Source organism: Manacus vitellinus, unplaced genomic scaffold (genome assembly GCF_001715985.3).
Source record: "Manacus vitellinus isolate BGI_N305 unplaced genomic scaffold, ASM171598v3 scaffold_14_pilon, whole genome shotgun sequence".
In the NCBI taxonomy this organism is placed as follows: Eukaryota; Metazoa; Chordata; class Aves; order Passeriformes; family Pipridae; genus Manacus; species Manacus vitellinus.
In genome coordinates this window covers 15,707,894-15,731,099 of record NW_021939063.1, presented here as the reverse complement: position 1 = coordinate 15,731,099, position 23,206 = coordinate 15,707,894, and the positions used below count along the sequence as shown (strand labels likewise).

Below are 23,206 nucleotides of genomic sequence, written 5' to 3'. Positions count from 1 at the left end.
CCAGGAGGATCAGCAGGCAACTACAGATATGAGAGAAGCATTTTCATAAAAGCAATAGAAATTTACTTTTATAATTCATAATGGCAGTCCAAATCCACTTGTGTGGACACATCTTCAGCCAAACAGGTCTTTTTACACACAGAGGTTAAAAACAAAGGTACAAATAAACAAACCTTAATAGAAATATAACTTGAAAGCAGATAGTGGAATTCTACCAAGGCAGATAAGAGTGATCAAATACCAGTTTTAACACACAAAAGCTGCAGTATTCTAGAATGCAATATATGCATCAATGTGATTTAAGACGATGTTGTTTCATGGTGGTGTAAGAAAGGTGTAATTTATGCTATAAAGGTATATGCAAAAGATATTAATCTTCCACTTCAATGCCTATTTCAAGGCATTGAAATAGGTTTTTCAGGATTTCACACATGATTTCTTTCAGCATGCTCAGTAGATGGAATGACCATTGTACTCCACTTTCAACAGATGTACAGAATTTCATCAGCTCTTAAGTTATAGTCAAATTTGATCAGTTTGCCATTTACCTCAAAATCTTTGACAAGCTGCTTTGGTTTCACTTTGATGAACATCTCGTATTTTCCAAAGCGTCGCTTCAGCAGTTCCTCGTACGTGAGTTCAAAAGTGACTTTACTGGCTGCTTTAACGTTGACTGAGACAGTGAATTTTTCTGTTTTTCTTCCTGAAGCTCTGTATTAAGTGGGTAGGAAAATAAGTATCTTTATCCTCTTCTACAATATTTATTGCTTGGGTTGGTGGCATACAATTTTCAAAAAGAAGAAAAACAAAATGTGATTTTTTTTTCTGTTCTAAATAGGATCTATTGCTAAAATCATACTCAAATTGTTGAATTTATTCAAGTTTCCCAGTGAGCTTAATCCCAGGAACAGGTCAGTGGAAGCTGCAGAAACAGCCTTTCCATGATTGCAGGTACTGCCTGTGTAGTCAGAAGTTGTATTTCCTTTTTATAATTTGTGCTGCAATAACTCTAACTTAATGATTGTTCCTTGGTCCCATAATGTCAGTAACATACCAGAACACAGCATTTCCAATCTCACAGTTTGCTATGGGATGATGATGTGGAAGCCACACAAGACATCATTCTTACTTGACAAGACCAGCAGTCTGTCCTCTTGAAACAGCCTTCTCATATTGCTTTTTTGCAGCTTCTTTTTCCTTTATAGTTCCAGGATAAGTGACACCATCAATTGTCCTGCAGATGAAAAAGTCCTAGTTTGGTTGAACAATACACAAAAAGTTACCACAGAAATTCTCCCTTTGTTGATTGGTTTGCTAAAAAGCACTTTCAGAAACCTGTTGTTGCCAAGATTGGAGCCCTTTCACTGAAACCAGTCTCCTCAGTGAATTTAGGTGGAACTGGACTTACCCCTGCCATATTCCTACATTTCAGCAGCTTCATCATCCTGTCTCATCTAATGGCAAACCAGCCCTCTGGGTGAGACTCACCCGTCCAAGTGTCACTGCCTACAGCTGAGCATTTATTCAAATATAAGCCTTTCATTCAAACATGATTTTTAAATGAAGAGATAAATTAAGCTATAATGCCATCAGGGAAATTAGGTAATGGAACTTTCCTGGTTTGATAACACCAGAGTAAGTGGTATTTCTGAAAAGGTGGATGGATCTCCAGGGAAGGTCCCCCATTCCCTGGGGTCCACGATGATGAAAAGAAATAACTGAAAATTAGTCATTTTTCTACAGATGTACCAATGTTTGCCTTTCTCCATGTATCTTACACGTTAAGTTAACAGTACCAGAAAATCACCCAGGAGGCATTTAAAAATCTGTCAAATGGCAAAGTAAAAATGAACAGTCGAGTTCAGTTTCTCCCAGCTGAATTTGCACAGATATTTAGTCTTCTCTAATGATATTGTAAAAATTACACACATGCTGAAGTTGGTAATGAAGGCTGTCTTAGGGAGCTCAACATCAAAGAAGACTTCTTTGGACACATTCCCACGATTGACAGCTCGACTGGTGATGACATTGTGGGCAAACCGGGAAGTTACTTTACTATCGATCTTCATGTTATAGATTTCTATCCCATTGACAACCTGTAGATTGAGAAATGAAACAAGGGGAAAAAAGAGCACCAGCTGTTACACTGATGTGTGTGTTAATCAGTCATCATCACACTTTTAAAAAGAAACCATGGCAGGGCATGGATCACTCCAAAGCAAACCAGGAATCATGAGAACTGGAGCACAGCTGTGTTTCCTGGGATATTATCACAATGCCATCGTGGCACTATTCCACAAGTTATAACTACAGCCCCTTTAACAAAATACTACTACCACAGCAAAGGTACTGCCACTATAAAAAAATGGTTTATTTTCTCTACTGAGAGAGTGATGTTTTATGGTTACTCAAAGAGCACAACAATTTACTTGCTGCCTCCCTGGCTCAGTGACTGTAATTATCAGTGGAGTGGATGACTCCTAGAGCAGGGATGTAAGTAATTACCTTGTTTAAAAATAGACCAAAACAATTCCAGATGGCTCCAAACTTTATGTTATTCTGAACTTCCTCACAACTGGAGCTCATTCTTTTTTAAACAAGGAAATGGGCAGGGCAACACTGATTTTCTCTGAATGCTCAGGTATAAGGTTGCTGGAGAGTATGTGAAAGCACAGGTAACAGCAGATGTGATTCATTAGGCAACTCCTTAAACAAGGGCTGCTTCTTGCAGCAGAGCCAGTGCTGGAAAGAACTATGGAATTTTTATGGTGGGACTGATCTCTGGCTGATTGATTAAGAAGGTCCCCAAACAATCCAAGTATTTAAACATTGCTGAAGGGGATCCAGGTGCCAAGTAGAATCAGCTTCAGACATCAGGTCTCTTGCCTTTAACATAACTTCAATATAAAACAAAAGTAAAAATAAAACCAACATTGAATAGACGTCTGTTAAGAGATATAGAGGTGATTTCAAACAATTTTGCTATTCATTCAAATACAATGAAGTTACAAATCATTTGTTCATTCTCTTTTCTTGTCCAGGATTTTCCATCAGAGCTCAAAAAGGAACTGTCTAGTTGAACCTTTTGCCCAAAACAGGCAGCTCTGGGCTATTTCCAGAAATATCCACTTGCTCTCTCACAGAAACATTTTGTGAACACAGTATATTCCTGTCACTACAAATCTTTCTTGGTAGCCTGGACAAAACCAAGTGTTACTCACCAAGTCATTCTCAGCATTTCGCTTCTGTAAAGAGAAAAAAAGGGAAAAACCATGAGTAAGAAGGTGCTTTTAAAAATAACTCACTTAGCACCTGTGCAGTTGTCACAAGCCAAAAGTTGTCCAGGAGAAGGAAAGCTCAAGAAAGGTCTTCATTAGTAAACCTAAAGTAAATTTGAGGGAAGAGCAAGTAAGGCACGTTGCTTGTTTTGTATTTTGCTCAAGTGACACAAAAAGTGCCTTCTTCCTGCTGAAAACAATCATGGACCCCTGAGAGATGAGGGGAGAGAGAGAGGAAAAGAATGCTCAGTGCCATTTATGACTAAATGTCACTGAGATTAAAAAACATACTAAAATTTTCTTAATAGGACTCCTTGAATATAGGCTGGCTCTGTGGTGACATCAAGTAAAACCAGAATATCTTTTCCTGAGAGTGACAACTTTTTCTTGGCAATTCCTGGATCTGAGTCCTGTAGTACATATTTTCTTTTCAAATTTATTCTCCTTTGGAAGTAAAAAAAAAGGGTTTATATCCAAGCATAAAAACCCAGTTTGCATTTTTTTATTTCCAGTCACACACATCCACACTGTCAGGCAGACCCACCATTACACCTTTTCAGACTTACTCCTAAATTTTTCCTGTTTCACCCCACCAGCCTCTCAACCCAACATGACAAAGTATGATGGTAATTCAGTAAGATTACAGAGAGGAGAGATGGTCACCATGAAAGCCCGCATGGAGGGGAAAAAAAATAAGCAGCTACAACTTTTTTTTTTTTTGCCATATTTGCTCCCAGAGTAGGTGCAAATATCAGAAGCTGTACAAAAATATCACGTCCTCTCTTCTGAAAGAGAGGACAGGCATTAAACAAACTGACTGACTCCTGTTACAGTAACAGCTTGTGTAACTCAGTTCTCATCAGCTCTGCTGCAAACACCTTATCTCGTTTGGCTCCGAGAGCCTCGAGGGGTCACATTTTGTGGAGGCGTGTTTGGCTGCTCCACCAAACACAGGGAGAAGGACCTAATGAGGTTTTAAGTCAGAGACACATCTCAGGTACATTTAAGGCTTTTGGGACCTTTCACACTTAAGTTTTGCAAGCTGGAAACCGAGACACAGAGGGTTATTTTTTTGTCTATTTTGGAGTTCCTTTCAAGACACTATTAAATGTTAGGTAATGCCAGGTTTGGGGGGAGGCTTCTCAAGTGCTCTAAGAGTCTGGCCAAGAAATCTGGACACATTTCTCTGTGTTCATCTTTCCATCTGCTATTGCCATACAGATCATTTCTGTGTGTGCATCTCTCCCCTTTCAGAAGCCTCCATGGATTTCTTTAATGCCTGTGTAGACTGTGCATCAATTCAAACCTGTCCTTTCCAAAAGTGAAATTATCTCTTCTGTCTCTATGCTGTCATTACAGCTTGTCATTTCCCCTTACAAAACACAAACTGAGGTATGGACCTTGGGAAATGAAAAGCTGGAAGTCACTGAAATGTCAGTTTGTTTGGTACAAACATTTCCTAACAGTGGAATTACCAAGCAGTTTAAGGATACAAAAAACACACCAAAAAAATGTGTTCTTTACTTACAAATTCTGCAATTCCAACTCCTGCCTCCAAATTAAAAGATACTTTAACTGCATTTAGGTTTTACAGGATTGCTGTTGTGTATATTCTTTATCAGGATTATGGGTTTGACAGTAGTTTTGAAGGAGTTCTGTTTTGATTCTGTAAATGTTTAGAGGGGTACTCTGCAATTTTCATTGAAAAAGAAACTACAGAAAAATCTCTCAGTGAAAGGCATTAGTGATTTTGTGCTTGGGCTGATCTTCAATGGAGACACCCAACTCAGCTGGACATTGCCCAGCCACCTGCCCTAGCTGACCCTGATTTGCACAGGGGAGGGCAGTGAGCCTGTGATTTTGTTCTGGGTTTTTTTTCTTTCTTTTTTTTTTTTTTAAATTTTAATGATTCACTTGGAGGCAGCTTGAGATGTCACTAACATCAAGGTCATTTTAAGCTATGTGGGTAGAAAGCGATAGTGTGCCACTCAAAAAGATGATGCAATTCTAGACAAAAATGAGATTTTAATATCCTCTACCTTGGATAATCGTTACTTGGTAAAATGTTTCTGTACTATTTCTATATATTTGCCAGGTGCACTAATTATTAGAATTTATGGGGTTTTTCCGTTATGCAACAGCAACAAGTTCTTCTTTTGTTCACTACTGTCTTGGTGTGGCAACAACAAAAAATAGAGGTGCAAAAAATCTATAGAAATTGGAGGGGAAAAGAGAAATTTGAACTCCCAAGAAAACAGGGAGGGTAAAGAAGGCCCCCGTTACAGCACTTGCTGAAAGAAGCCCTGGTTGTACAGCTTGGAAAACTAAACCACAGTTCTACAGGTTGTTTTTAACCTAGGAAAATCTTTCCCACCCTTAGGAACAAGGTGTGCCAGTACACACAGGGATCTTTGATTCGGATTTTTGTTCAATTTTCACCAGAACTGGGTCTGCTGACTGTGTTTACCTGACTATGGCTCTAAAAGGAGCTTTGGCAGCCTGAAGCTCATCAGCCAACCAGGCTTCCAGCCACACTTCACCATTCCCTGCTGGCACACTCCTTGGGGCCAGGACACAGTGGGGACAGAGGCCTTCACACTACAAAGCAACCCCCTCCATTTCAATCACATCACATTTGCATAAGGTATATAACAAAACTGGGAGAATCAACTGATTTTCCATAGAATTCTGCATTGTATGGATGGAGCACTGCCCAGAGCTTTGGCAGTTTTCCACTTAGAAAGGCTTTAGAGTTGCAAGACACAGAGAGAACAACAGGTACTATGGTAATCAGCAGGAAAAAGCTACATTATATCTGGGCTATATATAGGTTAAATAATAAGAATCACTGGCATTTACAGTTTGCAGCATTAAATCTCAAGTTGATTCTTGAAAGTTAGGCATGTTACTATCCTGATTTTCAAAGAAAAACTGTTGGCAAAGACCATAACCTAATCAACAGGAATGAACTGTAACTTGCTTTGTCCTGTTCTACACAGTAACTCAAAATCTTCCCTCAGGAGATTTGCTCTCTGTAACTTTTCAGAGTACGTAAGCACTGAGAGAGAGGAAAATAATTTATGGAGGGGAGGGGTAGTGGGCAGTAACTTAACCAAAGAAAATTAGGCAAAACATCAGGCAGCACTGCCTTACTCAGAGATCAATTGAAACCAGAACGGCCCTCTTGAGGGACAGATATTTTTAAGAGATATATTTCATGCTGTGCTAACATGCAAACCTTTTGAGAAAAAACCTACCATGTCATTTGGATAGTGGACATTTATCTTGATGCCATGTTACATTTCTGTTTTCTCCTTCTTGGAGGCATCTTTTCACTGATATTTTGCATTGCAAAATGTGCTAAAGTCAGTTCCCTGGCAGCACTGATTGCTTTACACATTTAAATATAAAACCACTAAAACATTTTACCACTATGTGGTGATGACAGAGAAAACAGAAGAAAGGGATGCTTTTAAAAAGAGAAGTAGGAGAACTTCAGAGCTGATGGAACACTGAGGCTGATTAGAGGTCAACTAGTCTGCGTCCCAAGTTCGATCTCGTGTCCACACAGAGCTCCTGCTGTCAGCACTGTATGAACTCTCTGATAAATGCTGATAAATTGCAAGAAAAATAATCTATGAAGAGTGGGAGCTCCATACGCAGTTGGTTACTTACCTCGATGTTTCTGATATGTGTTACCAAAACGTCTGATGATGCAAAGGTGGAAATCAATAATAAAATACAAAGCAATAGATTGTTTTCCATTTTGGAAAAAAAGTAAGGTTCAGATTGGAACGATATGCATAAATATATAATGCTTTGTTTACCAAGTGTTAATAAATAACTCAGTGAGAAAAGTGGGATTAAACATTAGGCATTTGGGAAAAATCAAACACTGAATTTTTAATTTGCATAGTCTACAGAATACTGTTACAAAATCTGTTACAGACTATTTCAGCAGTGTCCCTTCCATGTAATAACTTCAAACAGAAATTCAACAACCATTTCTGTAGAAGCAACTGAGATCAATCTCCTCTCCAGACTCTCTTCTTTGCCAAATGAAAACTGTCATCTTTCTGATACTTCCTTAAAGGCTTTCCCTGGCCCAAATTACTGCAGCCATGACAGAGCTTGCAGCCTGTGACACCCACTTAACCTCCTATTCAAAACTACTCCTGTAATCCTGTGTTATCACCCAGGTACCCGATTTAGGTATCGTTATTTGACGTGTCCTACCTAGTACAGAAACTTCCCATTACATGGGTTCTTATTCATCTTTGTGGCTGAAACCAGGTCCAAGCTCACAGGTCTTGCATCTTGCACCCTCAATGCCCATCCAGCCTGCAGCTGCGTGGCCCTTCTCCTCTATTTGTTATCTTGACAGTGTCAATTATCTCCTAAACTTTTTAGCTGGTTTATCTCCGCTGATGAACTTTGAGGACTGGGAGTTAAATGCCCAGTGATAATAAAACATTTTATTTTGCGGTTTTCCTGCAGTCAGGGTTCTGAGGCGCTCAGCCACGTGAGGGACACAGGAGAGGTTCACAAGCTCCTTTTAAACCAGTCTGGATGTTTTTTGACCAATTCTGTGCCCTACCCAAAGGGACAGGATGGCTCTGCGAGCTGCTGACAGGGGCAGCTGTGCCCATGGCAGGTGAGGTGGCGGGACCTGCTGTGGGGTGTTATTCCACAGCTGCCCACTGGGCTGTCACCGTGCCCCTGTCGCCAGCCTTTCCCGGGGCTCAGCAGATGGACCTCATGGAGGTGCAGCCCAGGACGCCCGTCACACAATGTTTGTGAGGGGATACTTGTGTTTCTGGGGCCGTAGAAGAGGGAAAGCCTCGGCGCGTTCGCCACTGCCTCATGGATCCCCTCAGGCTCACTGCCCGTTCTCAACATGGCCGTCTCGCCCGCTTCCAAAATGGCCGCCGCGGCGCCGCTGCCGCGCCATAAAGCTGCGCGGCGGGCGCCCCATGGCCGTGGCTGCCCCGGGTATCTCTATGGCAGCGGGTGCTGCCCGGCCCCGGCGGCGGGAGGAGGATGTCCCTGGCTGCCTATTGCTTCCTGCGGGCCGTGGGGAAGGGCAGCTACGGGGAGGTGAGCCTGGCGCGGCACCGCCAGGACCGCAAGCAGGTAGCGAGGGGCGCTGGCACGGCAGGGGCCGCGGCTCGGCGTGAGGGGAACGGCCGGGGCTGGGCTGGGGGTGCCGCGGGGTCTGCTTGGGGTGTCACGACACCCCGCTGTGGCCCACCCTTGGCTTGTGGCCCTGGGAACAGACTCGGGACGAGCAGGGACGTGGCCTCGTGTCAGGTGTGTCTGTGACCGTCACCTGGTGTGAGGGTGTGGCTGTGACCATCACCTGGTGTGAGGGTGTGGCTGTGGCCATCGCCTGGTGTCAAGGCAGGGCTGTGACCATCGCCTGGTGTCAGGGTGTGGCTGCAGCCACATGAGCTGGGCTGCTCGTGTTCTCCTCCTTTGTCTGTGAGGACTTTTGTTAAAGAAGTGCAGAAGACTCTTCCACCCTCCCTTATCTTTTTAATCTTAGCCTCCACTCCCCCCCCCCCCAATAAGCCAAGCCCCTAAAATAACTTTTTTATTTATGTAAGTAAAAATAACATTAGTGCTTTTTTTTGCTTTTCTTAATGTATAATGCCATGTTTTGTGGAGAACAGCTGTTTTGGGTAGCCCTTTGGGTGACAGGGAAGGACAGCCCGCTCTTAGCGTGAGGCAGAACAGGTTGCTCTTGCCCTGTTACTGCTTGTGCTCCTGTGGTGGAGATAAAAATGATGGCAAGGATGGAAAACCAGCTCCTGGTGTTGGCTTTCTCTGGCATCAGCCCTGTGGGAGAAAGACGGGCTCTGTATTTGCTGTATTGGCTGTGCAACAGCCCGGGAAGTTTTGGTTGTGTCAGAGTTAGGTGCAATGATTTTTGTTGGAAAACTGAAATAATCCATCCTGCCTGGCCAAAGCAGAGGTGTTTGATAGGAAATGTGAGAGGGTAGAGAAATGGGGTGGAGAAGACCCACAGAACAGTATCGCAGGAACCTTGGGTGTGAGCCTTAAGCCTGGAATTGTACTGAAGATGATGGGAAAAGGTTTGTTCCCAGCAGTGATCAGAGGGCGTGTCCTTCCCGGATGAAGGCAGTTCCCTGGCTGGAATCCAGAGGTGAATCCCTACAATATGTAGGTTGGGTAGTAGTGATGGCAGGACTTGTTCCCTCCAGGCCATCACCACAGTGCATAGTCCAATGTCCTCAAAGAACTGCTAACCTCATCCTAAAAGTAAACAGTGCTTTGAGGTGACTTTCACCTGTATATAGGTCCTTGGATTTTTTTTGTCGTGCTGCTGGTCATTAACATTGGCAAGAGCCTTGCTTCCTGTTCGTTGTTATTTCATCTTAAATATTTGGTGTGTTTTACTGTGTCTTATCTTTTGCCAACTTTTACAAACTTTCTTCTGTAGCAAGATGGTCAGGATTTTTTTGTTGTGGTTTTGGCATAGTGCCTTGTGCTCTTTGAAAGAAATTATGTCTTATTTAAGCATATTTGCTGATAGCTGAATGCTGTTTATTTGTGGAAAAACTCAAGTGGCTCTAAATGTTTAAAACAAAATGAAATGCAATTTGTACACAATTCGGTATCAAATAAGGCAGAAGAGCTTTGCAATAGATTTCAGGGGAATCTTGCCAGGAGAACATGCTCATTAACCCAAATATAATCAATGCCGAGTTTAAAATAAGGCTAATACACGTGCTTTTTGCATTTTGGTAGTGTATAATCTAAAAGATGCTGATATAAAGCTAAAAAGTTTTGGTTTCTGTGCTCAAAGTTGACTTGCCATGTAGAACACAGTAGTTGCAGCATTTCCATTTTATTTTAAACTTAGATGATTCTGTACGCAATTAGTTTAGTGATATTCCTTCTGGAAGCTTTGCACTGTCACAGGTTATATCCAGCAGATTTCTGAAACACAAAGTCATGAGTTGCTGTGGATTTTCTGGGTAATTGGTTCCCTTGGTGTATAGGGGTGTCTCGTTAGCACTAATTAAATGTGTTGGGGTAATTAATAGGCCCAGCCTGGGCGGCAAACACTGAACAATCGCGGAGGATGCTGAAATTCAGCAAGTAAAAAAATTTTTTAGAAGTTTTGATTTAAAAGCTCTCAGATAAGAGCAGGGTCAGGTGTAACCATGGCATGTTTGTTCCATGGAAAGCTGATGCCCTAAAGTGATTACCACAAAATTTACATCGGGATGGGGCCGGGTCAGAACTAAATGTTGGTGCTGTGGGTGATAAAAGTGTGCTGTGAATTTTATTGCCTCATCTATGTTTTTGCTAAAACCTGAAATTCCTTAGAATTACAATAGTACATATTAGGGAGGTAAATAGCAGCTTTTATGTGTAGCTTTGAAAAATTCTTAACCCGTCTTAATACAGAATAAAAGAAATTTAGGAATGACTGTAAGACCTTTTGTCTCTTTCTTTCAGATAACTTTTATCCTAGACATCATAGTAATTTTTTTGCATGTGACTATATACTTTCCTTATTATTATTATATATTTAAAGTAACTGTTGAAGTGGCCCTTTTTGAGTGTAACTGTGGTGCACAAACAGGTATTTCAGGCTTAAGAGATGAACAGAAGACACACATTTAAAATGAGAATGGTGGGGGGGAAGATAAATATGAACATTGGTCAAAAGAAAGTAAACCACAAAATTCCTGTGCAGAGTTGTATTCAGGTAGATGAACAGAATGGCCACAGTTCTTCCATTTTTGTGGTGTAAGGGTAGAAATGATGCATAACTGTTAAACTGCAGCCTCCACGTAGAATAAAGAGTGGAGTTTCAAATACTGTGTTTCCCTGAGACCTGGGAAATTCCCTGGAGCTTCTGCACAGTCACCTTGATCCCTTGTGCTACATCCTGCCATTTCTTTTCCAGTATGTCATCAAAAAGTTGAACCTCAGAAACGTTTCCAGCCGTGAGAGGAGAGCGGCAGAGCAGGAGGCACAGCTGCTGTCCCAGCTGAGACACCCCAACATCGTCACCTACAGAGAGTCCTGGCAGGGGCAGGATGGCCACTTGTACATTGTCATGGGCTTCTGTGAGGGAGGAGACCTCTACCACAAACTTAAGGAGCAGAAGGGCAAACTCCTGCCTGAGAATCAGGTGGTGGAGTGGTTTGTCCAGATTGCCATGGCACTGCAGGTAAAATAAAGTATACATTTGTCACCTTCAGATGTAAACTTAATTTGGCTCTTTCTGCATTTATTGAAATCCTATTTAGCTGGATACCATCTAAATACAGTGGTTATTAGTACATTAAAAATGCTCCCAGGTCACTGCAGTCAAATCAAACATTTGAAGTAAGAAGTTTCTATCATATTTTATGTCCATAACTCTGTAGCACAGTAGACAGTGGTAACCTCTGGGGTGTTTGCAACTCTAGTTGCTTCTCTGGTTTGAAAGTTTAGGTTAAATTTATAAAATGTAGTTTTTGAGGAAAAAAAAAGGGAGAGGCAGATTATTTCAGGAGCATTTTCTGTTCTGTGGTTTTGTTGGTGTTTTTTAATGGTAAATTTAGACTATTAATTCATTTCTATTAAATCTTCTCTTACTCCTCTGAAATTTAGTAATCATAGTTTATTAAACTTTAAAGGCAATTGTTTAGCAATAAAGACCAGATATAAATGTCAACACTAAAGAATAAGAAATGAGAAAGAAAATTCTATCTAAAAGTTGGCTGTTGTGATCAAACATATATAAGTCTACAGTACTGCCTGTTCTTGTTTATTATGACTAATTTCCTTCCCTGTTTACACAAAGCTCACATTGTAATTTCCACTGAGATTTTATACTTAAGACTAAGATTGTCAAGAGATGGAAGCAGCAGAAACTGAGTTAGAGTTTGAGTCTTAACCTTACATTTTTATTTCTTCTTTTCTGCTGACTTACAAGAGCCACACAGGGAGATTTAGGTAAAGCAGTGCCAAATTTTGGACCTGTACCTGGTATCAGTCATTCTTAGTGTTAATTCACTAATACTGTACTGGCAGGGCACTCCTGACTTTGAGAGTGATTTCTGGGTCTCTTCTGCTTTTGTGTGTTCCCTCTTTGACTCATGTAATGAGATTTTACTTTTCAGTGTAGAGGAATGAATTAATTAACTCTGTGTGGTTTTCCTGTTCCCCCCAGTATTTACATGAGAAGCACATTCTGCACAGAGATCTTAAAACTCAAAATATTTTCCTGACGCGAACAAACATAATCAAAGTGGGTGACCTGGGAATAGCCAGAGTGTTGGAAAACCAGTATGACATGGCCAGCACCCTCATAGGCACCCCCTACTACATGAGCCCTGAACTCTTTTCCAACAAACCCTACAACCACAAGGTAGAGTATGATATTTTATGTGTTTTATTTTCTGCTTTGTGAGGCACCTTGGTTTTGTTTGTCTGAGAGCATTGCAATCTTATCTACGGGTTTTAATTTTTTTTATTGCTTCCAGCTCTTTTTAATGTTCCCAGAGACCAAACAAAAAAATAGGAGAGAGATTTGTAGGCGCCTTTATTTCTGGAATTGTTTGGGAATTCATGGCATGTGATAAGTTATCACAGCCCATTTGTTCAGCAGGCTGCCTGTACCTCTCACAGCAGGGCAGGGGGAACAGAAGTATCACTCTGTGTTAGATGCATATTCTAAATTTATTATATATCACACAGGAAGCTTTATACTCTGTAGTTTGTATTTGACATAAGGGCAGCATTAAAAAAGAAAAGAAAAAGGCAGTTTTAAGTAGAAGAATAAGCAGTGCTACTGTGAATTTAAAATTTAACAGAATAAAGCAAACACATTCCCTATTCAGCTCTTGCTGCAAGCTACACACACCATAAATATGAGTATCTGCAGTGAGCAAGAGTTGAGAAGAAACTGTTCTTCCAGTGAAAAATCAAAAGATTTTCATTTGCCTGTTAGAACTGATATTGTACTAAGAAAGGAAACAAGCAAACCCTGCTACAAATAGCTAGTTTCTGTGCTTCTTTTTGGAAAAAAAAAGGTGATAAATGGAAGAAAGTATCTCAGCTGATCAAAATTTAAAAATAAGAGAGTGAAGCCAAAAGTTTGTAATGGGATTTGGTCTTAATTAGTTTAATGTCGTTAAAGGCCTCTTTGAAAGCAGATGACTGAGTCTGGAGATAAAACTTGTACAATTAATAAAAAGTCCCCAAAACTTATTTTTTTTTCCCTTTTTCCAGTCTGATGTTTGGGCATTGGGCTGCTGTGTTTATGAGATGGCTACGCTGAAACACGCCTTCAATGCTAAAGACATGAACTCCTTGGTTTATCGAATTATTGAAGGAAAGGTAAACACTTTTTATATAATTTTTTTTATATGTGGCTTGCTTTTTCTGTCTAGAACTTGAGATTATCTTTTTTCATCAGAAATATTGCATGGAGTTAAAAATACTTTGCCTGTTACCTGTGTCATCATTATGTTGTAAGACTGTTTCATGGTGGTATATGATGTAAAATGAGACCAAGGGAGTCACTCATCTGTAGGTATTGCTAGAGTTTCTTGTTACTCCTTTGTATAGCTAGTATATTGATTAGTTCCCAAAGTCCTGAGATTAATTTCTTAATTTTCTTGTGGTTTAAACGTTGTGTAAAAAATTAAATTGCTCTCCACATGATGCCATTTTCCTGTTAGGTAAGATTATAAGATTAGCTTGTTTAAGTATCTGTCTTGATTTATCATATAATGAAGTTAATATGGATTTAATTTATATAATTTTTTAAGCCTATTTACAGAACTTTAGCTGCTGATATTAATGAAGAAATACAAACAGTTCTTAGACAAACACTTGGAGTTTGTGTTCTGTTTAACATTAAGCACTTGGGTAGCTTTGAGCACTGTAACAATGGGTTTATTTTTTTGTGCAAAGCGTGTAGCTGGACATAAATAATAAGTTAAATAATGTCAGGCTCCCCTTTGCTTTCCCAGCTGCCACCCATGCCAAAGGATTACAGCCCCCAGCTGGTGGCAATAATACAAACCATGCTCAGTAAAAAACCCGAGGAACGGCCAAGTGTGAAAAGCATCCTGCGGCAGCCGTATATCAAGCAACAGATTTCTTTGTTTTTGGAAGCCACAAAGGCGTAAGATATTTTCCTTTGAGTGATTCTGTGCAAAGTCTTCATGTTGCTGCTGTCTCTGTTTTACAACTTCTCCTGTTTTTTTGTTGAAATGAGTTGTGTTATGTGCGGCTACAAAGCGTATGAACACGAGTTTCTTTGCATTCTCTGAGAAATAGGAGGGAATTAGAGTGGAAAATAAGGGTTTTTTTCTGCAAATGCAGAGTAAAACTGTGCAATGGTTAGGAAGGCAGAAGTTCTCTGAGGCCATTTATCATCTGGGAGTTGCAAAAACAAGTTCCTTTTGATATACACTGATATGATTTTTTTTTTTTCTTTGTCAGGTTTAGTTATGTTACTGCTCCCAGATAGGACTGACCTTGATGCTCTGCAGAACAAGTGCACATTGCTGGCAGAGTCTGAGTCATGTTTTTAAGCTCCTTTTCTAGAAATGAAAATGAGGATGTTGTGCTCAGTCTGAAAAAGCCCAGTATCTCATACTCTTAGTGTGAAAGCTTTGTAGTGACGTGGACTTTTTTTAATTAGCATAATGTAAAGAAATGTCTTTAGACCTTGTTGATGGTGATTAAATGAGCCACTTTGATTTTCTTTACAGGAAAGCAGCTAGAAATCAGAAGAAAACAGTGAATTCTAAACCTAAAGATCCTTGTTCTGTCATCTCAGCAAAGAATGAGTCTCACAGAAGGAATGTTACACACCAAAACCACTCCCCTGAGCAAGCCAGGAAATACAAAGTTGTGAGACATATTTTTTTTTCTTTAAAAAAGCCCTAAACAATAAAATAACAACAATAACAAAACCCAACCAAAACCAAATCCCTCTTGCTTTTTCTAGAGAAAAAAATCAGTTTTATAAGAAGTATCTTGAGCATTTTTGAGAATGTAGATCTGATTCCTAGGAATTTGTAAAACTCATATTAAGGAAAGAATTGTGTTTAGGCAAGAGTGGAAGTAAATTATCAGCTGTGGACCAGTGAAAGTAATTGCAATGTCTTTAAGATGTTAATTAAACAACACCTGGTTTTTCATTTGAGGGTCACTGTGTGAATTACTCATGGAGTATTTGGGGTCAAATATTTCATGACAAGTAGTAATCATTTTCTCCAATCAAAATCATGAACTAATTATATTTACAACCAAAATTATTTATTGTTGAAATTCTTTCCAGTGTTTAGAACAATTCTTTTGTAATGGTTAATCTTGTGCATTTTTTTTTTATTTTCTGTAATGAGTCTGCTATTCTGGGTTTGAGTTTTAAATGCAGAAATACTGAACATATGTGGTGTAGTACATCTTAAACTTGGTGCTCATTGGCACCTCCCTTAAGGAAGAGCCAAGTGAGTACAGCTCTTTTTTCATGACCTGGTGAGAAGTAGTTTTACTCCATGTGTATAAACCAATACCTGAAACAGGTGAATTGCAAATACAGTCTGTATCTCTTTAAAAATGTGGGGTTTGACTTTTGTGAGGCTCTCAATCTGTAGTTGATCATAATTTCCTTGCAGTTTCTGTATCTGGTGTGTTCTTGATTTTTTTTTTTTTTTTCCTCGGGGGCTTAGAGAATTCTTTCATATGTGTGTAACACCCAAAAAGTAATTAATTTTTTTTGTTTTCCTTTTAATTCTAGAATGAGGGAGATTGCATCATCAAATATAAAGCCACCAAATTTTGTCCCTCAGAGAAGCCAGTTGTTGAGGTGGAAAGAAAACCAAGCAATAGTGATCCAAACAACTTGGGAGGTTCCATAGCTACAATCAGTGAAGTGAACATTGATATCTTCCCATCTGAAAGGAAGAAGTGTGGAAGTGAGAAGTGTGGCAGTGAGTGTATCCCAGAGAAAAATAAAGCCAAGTATTTAAATGTTCCAGGCAATTCTAAAATAACATCTCATAGCCCACCAGTTAAGGAAGATGGACCACAGCAAAGAGCAAAACAAGCTTCTAAAGCTGAAAAAGTTGAGTCACAGCTGTCTTCTGTTAATGCTGTAGAAGATAATGATGACACTTTGAAACTCCTGCAGCCTGTATCAAAAGACCAAAAGCAGACTGACCTGGTAATGCATTTATGCTTATTTGAAATAGACTTAAGTAATGGCCAGCTCTTAAAATTTGGAGAGCTGCTGCATATGTTCTTCTGTCAAAGTAGGATGCTGCTGATGCAATTACTGAGATTCTTAAGTAGTTAGGAACCTTGGCTTCAGATTTGCAAAGGCAACAATGTGAAGGAGTTTTGGGCTTTCCATCTGGGTGATGGAAATTCTGTTTTTACAGAGAACAGTTTTCCAACTCAAAAGAAGGGTAAGAATTGTTTTGTAATTTCTTTGTTCTATGTACTAAATAGGCCTTGCTGATCTCGAGTTTGTCCTGATTTGGATGGGGAGCTAATTGGTGATGATTGTCTTTTCACTCCATTTTGATCTACAATGAGATTTTCGTAGACACTTTTCTAATGAGAAACCATTATTTGTTGTAGAGCTTGGATTCTACTGAAGAGCTGGTTGGACCCTTTGTTCCCATTGTTATTCAAGTAAGTGTCCTTCCTTGAAGGTTTAGTAGCTTAGAAATGCTGGTACTGAAGGTGTTTTTTTTTCTAACTGTCTATCAAATAAGAGTTTACTGTGGTTGCACCTGTGCTGTGTTAAGGTGGTTACAGTCCAAACAGTCAAGTGGCCTGTGTGATTTTTATTTTTTTTTTTTTAAACTGTGTATGTGTAAGTCTGGAAATGCCATGTCTACATTTTTTAAAAACACTTTTACTTATTAGGATGATGCCAGTCATGGAGCTTTGGGAGATGCTCAGGGAAAAACCTTCCATTTGGAGCCTCATAGCTCTGTCAGTGAACCTTCTCTCTCCCGGCAGCAGCAGCAGAAGAGAAGAGAGCTGAAGGCTGAAGGCTGCTCAGAGAAGGTGCAGACACTCGAAAAATAACTCTCCTCTTTCCTTTAAGACTACTGCATTTTTCCTCTTTAAAAGTGGGACCTGTTTTTTAAAAAAGGGTGGGTGTTTTAATGCTGTTCTTGTTTGATGTGTACCTGTATAATTTCATTGGTAACAAAATGCAGAGCACTGTTAGAAGCAGCCTATTTGAAAATCTCACAGGGGTGAGGTGGCTGTGCCAGATGGGCTTTGCCTTTGTTGTGCTGCAGTCTTCCCTAGAAAATTCCATCAGGACTTCTCACTTTTGTGACTACAAGTCAGTGCCTTTCCTGACTGTTGTTGATAAGGCTGCTTGAGGTGGGTGGTACCTTACCAGTACTTTAGAACAGACACAGGTATTGGCTGCCCTGTGCAAACTGTAGGAAGAAAATCTTGGCATGAACATGGGACAGGGCTCCTGTCAACGCTTCCACACTGAGCAGAGAGGTTGCTTTGGGGAAAGGCACTGGCTATACAAGGATAGAGAAGAGGATGATTGGTGATTGATACCCTGTTTTTCTCTTGAGTTTTCCTGTTTGAGGGTTGGGACAGTGGTTGTGAAGGCATTGGCTGAAAAATAGTCTGTGAGGAGGGGGACAAGATGTAGGGATGGAGAAGCAGAAATCTGGAGAGGGAAGGACGAAGCTGGGAGATGTGCAGAGGTTACAGTAGGATTCAAAACCTCTGGCATCAAGCTTTACCATGCAAGAATGTCTTCTAGATTGCAGAGTACTTAAACTTGTAATAAAAGCAATGTATAAACTCTTGCTCACTTCTCTGTCAAGTTCAGGACAGTTTCTCCTCGACCTCTGCCAGTTCCTTCTGATGTGAACAGCAGGGCAGCCCAGAGGTGTGCAGAGCAGCACGGTGCTGGAGCCTCTGAGCCTGGAAGTGGTGCCAAAGCCAGTCAAGCTGCCATTCCAATGGTTAGTGCTGGATACTGGGTCTGCTTGCTTTTGTCTCTCATTCCTTCTGAGCAGTTTGTACTTTGAGTGTATGCACAGTGAGTTAAGAAACGTGTAGTAGCTTCCTACCTAATGGAAGTCCTGTCAAGCACCTGCTCAGTGCAGGATGAGCAGCTGCCTTGCTGAACAGTGGAGGTCAGAACCCCCTTTCCTAGAGTGCAGACTGGTCTCATAGCACAAGACCATTTTGTATTAAATAATTAAGCATTTCTTAGATGATCAGGGGGTCTGCTCTAATAGCTCTCTCTCCCCTGTGTCAGTTGAAAAGGAGTCTTTCCTTTATCAGTGATTAGATAACAGAAGCCATTATGGTGATTGCAAATTAATATCAAATTAACTTCCTTGGCAGGAGCGGCCCTTGTCAGCAAGAGAGCGAAGGAGGCTGAAACAGTCTCGGGAGATGCTTCCCTCTGGTAACTTTTATGTTTACATATTAACATTTTATGGATAAGTGGGCTAATAACTTCTTTGTGAAGAAATTATTACTTGTTTGTTCTTCACTGCCATCTTCAGAGAGATGCCCTAAGTGTCTAGTTCTGTATTAGACAAAAATTTCTGTTAACATGCCCATGTTTTTGTGCTGCTTAGTCAGTTATGTTCACTTGTGTTCTGTGGTGATAACTTGTCTTGGAAATGTACATGAAACACAGAATATTCAGCTTTCAGACAGAAGCTTCAATGCTTTCCCTTAGCAGAATACCTACCTACCTACCTGCCTGCCTTCTGCCAGGTGATAGACTTTTTCTTGCATGAGCATGAAACTTATTCAAAATACATGTGGATAAGTTGTAAATGTTGTAAAAATGTCATCCTTTCAGTGGTTCCGGCGAGACAGTCATCAAATGGTGCAGTAGTTGAAGCAAAATCACATGTGGAAAATTGTATTAAAGTTGCTCAGTCCTCATCAGATCCCAGTATTTCCCAGGTAAAGCAGGGTCATGTGCCTTTCAAGTGTTTAAATGAAGGCATGATTTGGGAAGAAAGTGATATTTAAAACAAATCTGCGTGGAAGAAACTCTCTGTAAATAAGAGTGCAGAGTTCTCTGTAAATACTGCTTTGTAAGGCCTGGGATGGGGTATGGATCTCTAATCCACTTTGGCCAGATCAGTTTAACATTGCAGGCTTCCTGTGCATTGTCACTCCACTTGTCAGAGATGATAATTAGGCATCTCCTGCTAATTGCTATGGATTCTCTAAATTGCAGTGTATTTTACTTTGGAAGGGAAGAAGTTTACCCTGAACTACGCTTTGGTTACAGATCAATAGTCTGCTTTAAATTCCTGTTAACAACACACTACCTGGTACATCTGATTTGGCTTTGTTTGTGGTGTTGAACATTTTTTTTTTTTTTAATCTGTAGTTAAATGCAGATGAGGGACAGTGAAGAAATTTGAGTCTGGAATTCAAATTTTCTCAGCTCAGCACTTCTGTGGGAAGTGTTTCGCATGTTTTACCTGTGTGTGTTTGCTTAGAACTGTTACCTAAATGCAGAAAGTTGTGTGCAATCACAAACTGAGGTTACAGGGGTACAGGCTGGTTGTGTGTGCATATGCTGGGGATGCTTTTGCAAGTGGTTAAAATCCCAGGGAATGCTGGGAACTTACTGAACTGGTGAAAATGTATTTTAGTAGTATTTTTAAATGTGTCTTAAATTGCTGAGCTAAGGGTGATGTCTTTTTAATACAATTGGCAAAGAACTGACAGAGATACATGATTTAATTGAGACACTTGGTGAAGCATTTGCAATGGTTTATGACTGAGATGTCACAGTAGTCACATCAGCATTTCATGAAGTATGTTCATGATGCCCTGGGTATTGTGTTTAAAACCAAAGGTTATACCTTTTAAATATTATCAGTAGGAGTGTTTAAAAATATGCTTGTTAAAAGTGTTTCATCCACATAAGAACAGTATAAATTGCTAAATATTGCTAAATTACTTTCAGCTATTAGAATTTTTGTCATTTATTTCCTCTTCATGTAGAAAAAGAGAGAAACCCATTCCCTGTCTGATGATGAGTTGAGCTCTTCCACAAGCTCTACAGACAAGTCTGATGGTGATTCCAAGGAGAGGTAAGTATTTTAATACTGTGCAAGAGTTTTCACTGCTATATTAGACCTTGACTTGGACTGGAAAAAAAGTGGCTTTCATACTTTTGTCTCCACATAGTGATTGAACAAGTATGTGGTGCATTAAGGAAAAGAATTCCATTTAATTATTGTCTTTCTGTGACTGTCTTTCTGTTCCATGCTGAACTTTCTGGATGTAATTTTGTGCCTCTGTTTTTTGTCAGTTGTAGCTTCCCAGAAATCCAGTCTTCCAGCATCATGGGACAAGTACTGTCAAGATGCACTAAAAGCATTAATTAAAAGCTGCCAATGTGCTTCCTTTCCACTGTGAATAAGGCTGAATTTATTTCTGATTTTGTCAGTGTAAGCAGCTTTCCAAAAGCTCCAATTTGTTGCGTTACTGGAGGTGCAGCTACAGAGTTGGCAGCAGCCAGTAGGGTTGTGGATTTTTACAGGCTGACAGGGCTCTGAGCCTTTGTTAGAAGGAATACTGCTGGTGTTGCTATTGATAAAACTGCCCCACAAGTAATTTAACATGGAATACTTACTAGGACCTTACTAAATTTACTGGAAGTACTTGGACTGTAGGGTGGAGGTTGCATCATAAGTTATGACTGACTTACATCTCCTAGGAAAAGCAATGTGAATGAAATGAATGACTTGGTGCAGCTGATGACTTGGACATTGAAAATGGACTCTAAGGAGAACTCTGAGTACTGTGGAACCTCAACTCCAGCCCCAGAGTTTAAACTCCATAAAAAATATCGGGACACTTTGATTTTGCATGGAAAATTGCCTGTTGAATCAGAGGAATTAAACATTGAAGAGATTCCTTCAGGTCTGTTGCTCTGGAATTCCGTGGTAATAATTACTATTATCCCATATTCTTCTGCTGAGTATGAAAATTGTCTATACTGAAAGTAGTTATTACTGCATTGATTTTTAATTGTATTTTATTTTTAATAGATATGTTAACAGTTCCTGACAAGATTAGGAGAATGGTTGAAATCCTGAGATCTGATGTGGTGCAAGGATTGGGAGTGAAACTTCTTGAGGAGGTGTACAGAATCATGGAAGACGACGATGAAGCGAAAAGAGAGGTGAATGTCTTTCACAGTAAAATAGTTTAATTTCTTCATAAGCCTAGAGAAATGAGCAGTGTCTTTACCCTATTGACACAGGGTAAACCTTGATTCCAGACAGTCTTTATGTAGTCCTGGGCAGGCACTGTAATTTTCTATCTTACCCATGCAGTATTTCATTTGTAACCTGTGAAGATCTGATTAATATTTTAAATTGCTGGGTGGGATTTGGAACTCTCTTGCCTTCAGACAACAAAGACTTTCATCTTCCTTTCCTCTTATCTACTCGCCAAGCTTCATGTGCTGCTTTCAGTTGAGTGCCTTGGTATTTTTTTTTTGGTTAATATTTGGTAGTTAATATTTAATATTTTGGTAGTTCCTGCTTTTTGTACATGTCAGTAAGTTTTGTGGGCTTTGTGTTGTGTGTGTTCTGAACAGCTGCAGCTGCGGGAGCACATGGGAGACAAGTACGTGAGTTACAGCGCGAAGGCTCGTCACCTGAAATTCCTTGAAGAAAATGTGAAGCTCTGACCAGAATCTTTTCCTTAGAGAGAAGGACTCTTTTATAGCCCATATGACAGACTGGACCAGCTTACAAAGCACGTTTACCTGTTGATCTCCTTTGCTGGAACAAGGAGGTGAACTTGTAGAAAACGTTAGAGTTTGTAGTAATATTTTTCATGTTGAACTGTGAACCAGACTATCACTTTCTCAGAAAAGAAACTGTTAGTTTAGTTTTTATTCTCTTAATGAAACTTTAAAAAGTTGCTTTTCATAGATGCACATAGGGATGGGTACCAAGTTTTGGATACTAAGGAGAGTCAAAAAAAATTATGTTTTGGTTTTGAATTTCTCATAGCAAAAGGTTTTTGGTATGGTCACATAAATAGAGTAACAAAATCTCTGCCAAGGCTCTGGTGTGATAATGCATCAGATAGTTGTGAAGGCTTAGCAAGAGAAATAATTACTAATTTTTGTAGAACCAAAATGCTGGAAATTGCCAAGCCCAAGTGCTGAAGGGGGTGGTTGTACTGCTTTTAAGGAGAGACTTTGCTTTTGTGTTTTGTTGCTGAGGCAGTCACCAAGGTGGGGGAAAGCATTTGGTAACTGGATAAAGTAAGTCTGGAAATGTTTGAAAGGAATGCAGCCATGGTTACCATGGTCCCAGCTGGAGAAATCCCTTTGCCTTACAAATAGTAATTCCTTTTAGGAATGAAAGTGCCCAAGACCAGAATCACATACAGAAATAGATGTCTTAGCTTTTCCCTTTCTTTGCATCCCGACTGTCCTGCTTACACACCCCCAGGCATTGTTGTGTACCATCCCTAGAGAAAAAGCACATGTTCTTTTTAAAGGATAAAGAAGTCAAATAAATTGAATTTGTAAAATAAAATTCTAAATGAACAACCTGTCTCTCTTCCTGCCTGTAGCTGAAATATTGTGACCTCCAGCACCTGTGAGAGGGGTTTCCGACATGAGTCAGTAGTAAAAGAAAAATGCCATACCTATGGATCCTGTGGCCTCTCATGCACTAGATGCTCAAGTTACAATGTTTCAAGACCTATTGTATTTTGCAGAGTCAAAAGGTTACTTTCTCTTCCCAGGGAAATTTATTTTAAACAAAAAATGCCACTCTTCAGTCTCCTATCCCAGAACAGTTTGCAGTTCTTAGTGATTTTCAGAGCTGTGGGGTACATACTGTTTCACAGTACTTGTTACAAGCTTGTTTTACACATGGTTA

General features: G+C 40.0%; 2 protein-coding genes across 7 annotated transcripts in view; one reads left to right on the top strand and one right to left on the bottom strand.

The window, feature by feature from the left end:
* LOC103757220 (inter-alpha-trypsin inhibitor heavy chain H3-like) overlaps positions 1-7,066 on the bottom strand; it is a 20,917-nt gene extending 13,851 nt beyond the window's left edge. The window contains exons 1-6 of one of the 2 annotated variants that reach the window (XM_018068571.2): positions 6,954-7,047; positions 3,222-3,245; positions 2,506-2,897; positions 1,930-2,096; positions 1,130-1,234; positions 549-711 (exon numbers count right to left, since the gene is read on the bottom strand). In XM_018068571.2, coding sequence (XP_017924060.2) covers positions 549-711; positions 1,130-1,234; positions 1,930-2,096; positions 2,506-2,586 — 516 coding nt within the window. In that variant the 5' untranslated portion in view covers positions 2,587-2,897; positions 3,222-3,245; positions 6,954-7,047. Of the gene's footprint in view, positions 1-548; positions 712-1,129; positions 1,235-1,929; positions 2,097-2,505; positions 2,898-3,221; positions 3,246-6,953 lie in introns of both variants that reach the window. The other variant, XM_018068570.2, reaches the window with a different exon arrangement.
* NEK4 (NIMA related kinase 4) lies at positions 5,672-23,206 on the top strand. Of its 5 annotated transcripts, none has more exons than XM_025894721.2 (16): positions 5,672-5,922; positions 11,221-11,487; positions 12,475-12,672; positions 13,536-13,643; positions 14,282-14,436; positions 15,029-15,170; positions 16,060-16,485; positions 16,905-16,958; positions 17,196-17,339; positions 18,134-18,274; positions 18,663-18,726; positions 19,132-19,238; positions 20,298-20,386; positions 21,016-21,221; positions 21,350-21,483; positions 21,904-22,359. In XM_025894721.2, the coding sequence occupies exons 2-16, from the start codon at positions 11,374-11,376 to the stop codon at positions 21,994-21,996; spliced, it is 2,175 nt and encodes a 724-aa protein (XP_025750506.1). In that variant the 5' UTR covers positions 5,672-5,922; positions 11,221-11,373; the 3' UTR covers positions 21,997-22,359. The 5 variants fall into 5 exon arrangements, with proteins under 5 accessions (XP_025750506.1, XP_017924062.1, XP_017924063.1 ...); XM_018068573.2 differs by lacking the exon at positions 5,672-5,922 and adding an exon at positions 8,243-8,411 and having other exon boundaries at positions 21,904-23,206; XM_018068574.1 differs by lacking the exon at positions 5,672-5,922 and adding an exon at positions 8,243-8,375.

Bases quoted from the DNA above. Each gene is read 5' to 3' on its own strand.
- NEK4 (XM_018068573.2), top strand. From the start codon at position 8,319: ATGTCCCTGGCTGCCTATTGCTTCCTGCGGGCCGTGGGGAAGGGCAGC. The intron at 11,488-12,474 runs GTAAAATAAAGT...TGTTCCCCCCAG, and splicing joins AGATTGCCATGGCACTGCAG to TATTTACATGAGAAGCACAT. The intron at 20,387-21,015 runs GTAAGTATTTTA...TACATCTCCTAG, and splicing joins GATGGTGATTCCAAGGAGAG to GAAAAGCAATGTGAATGAAA.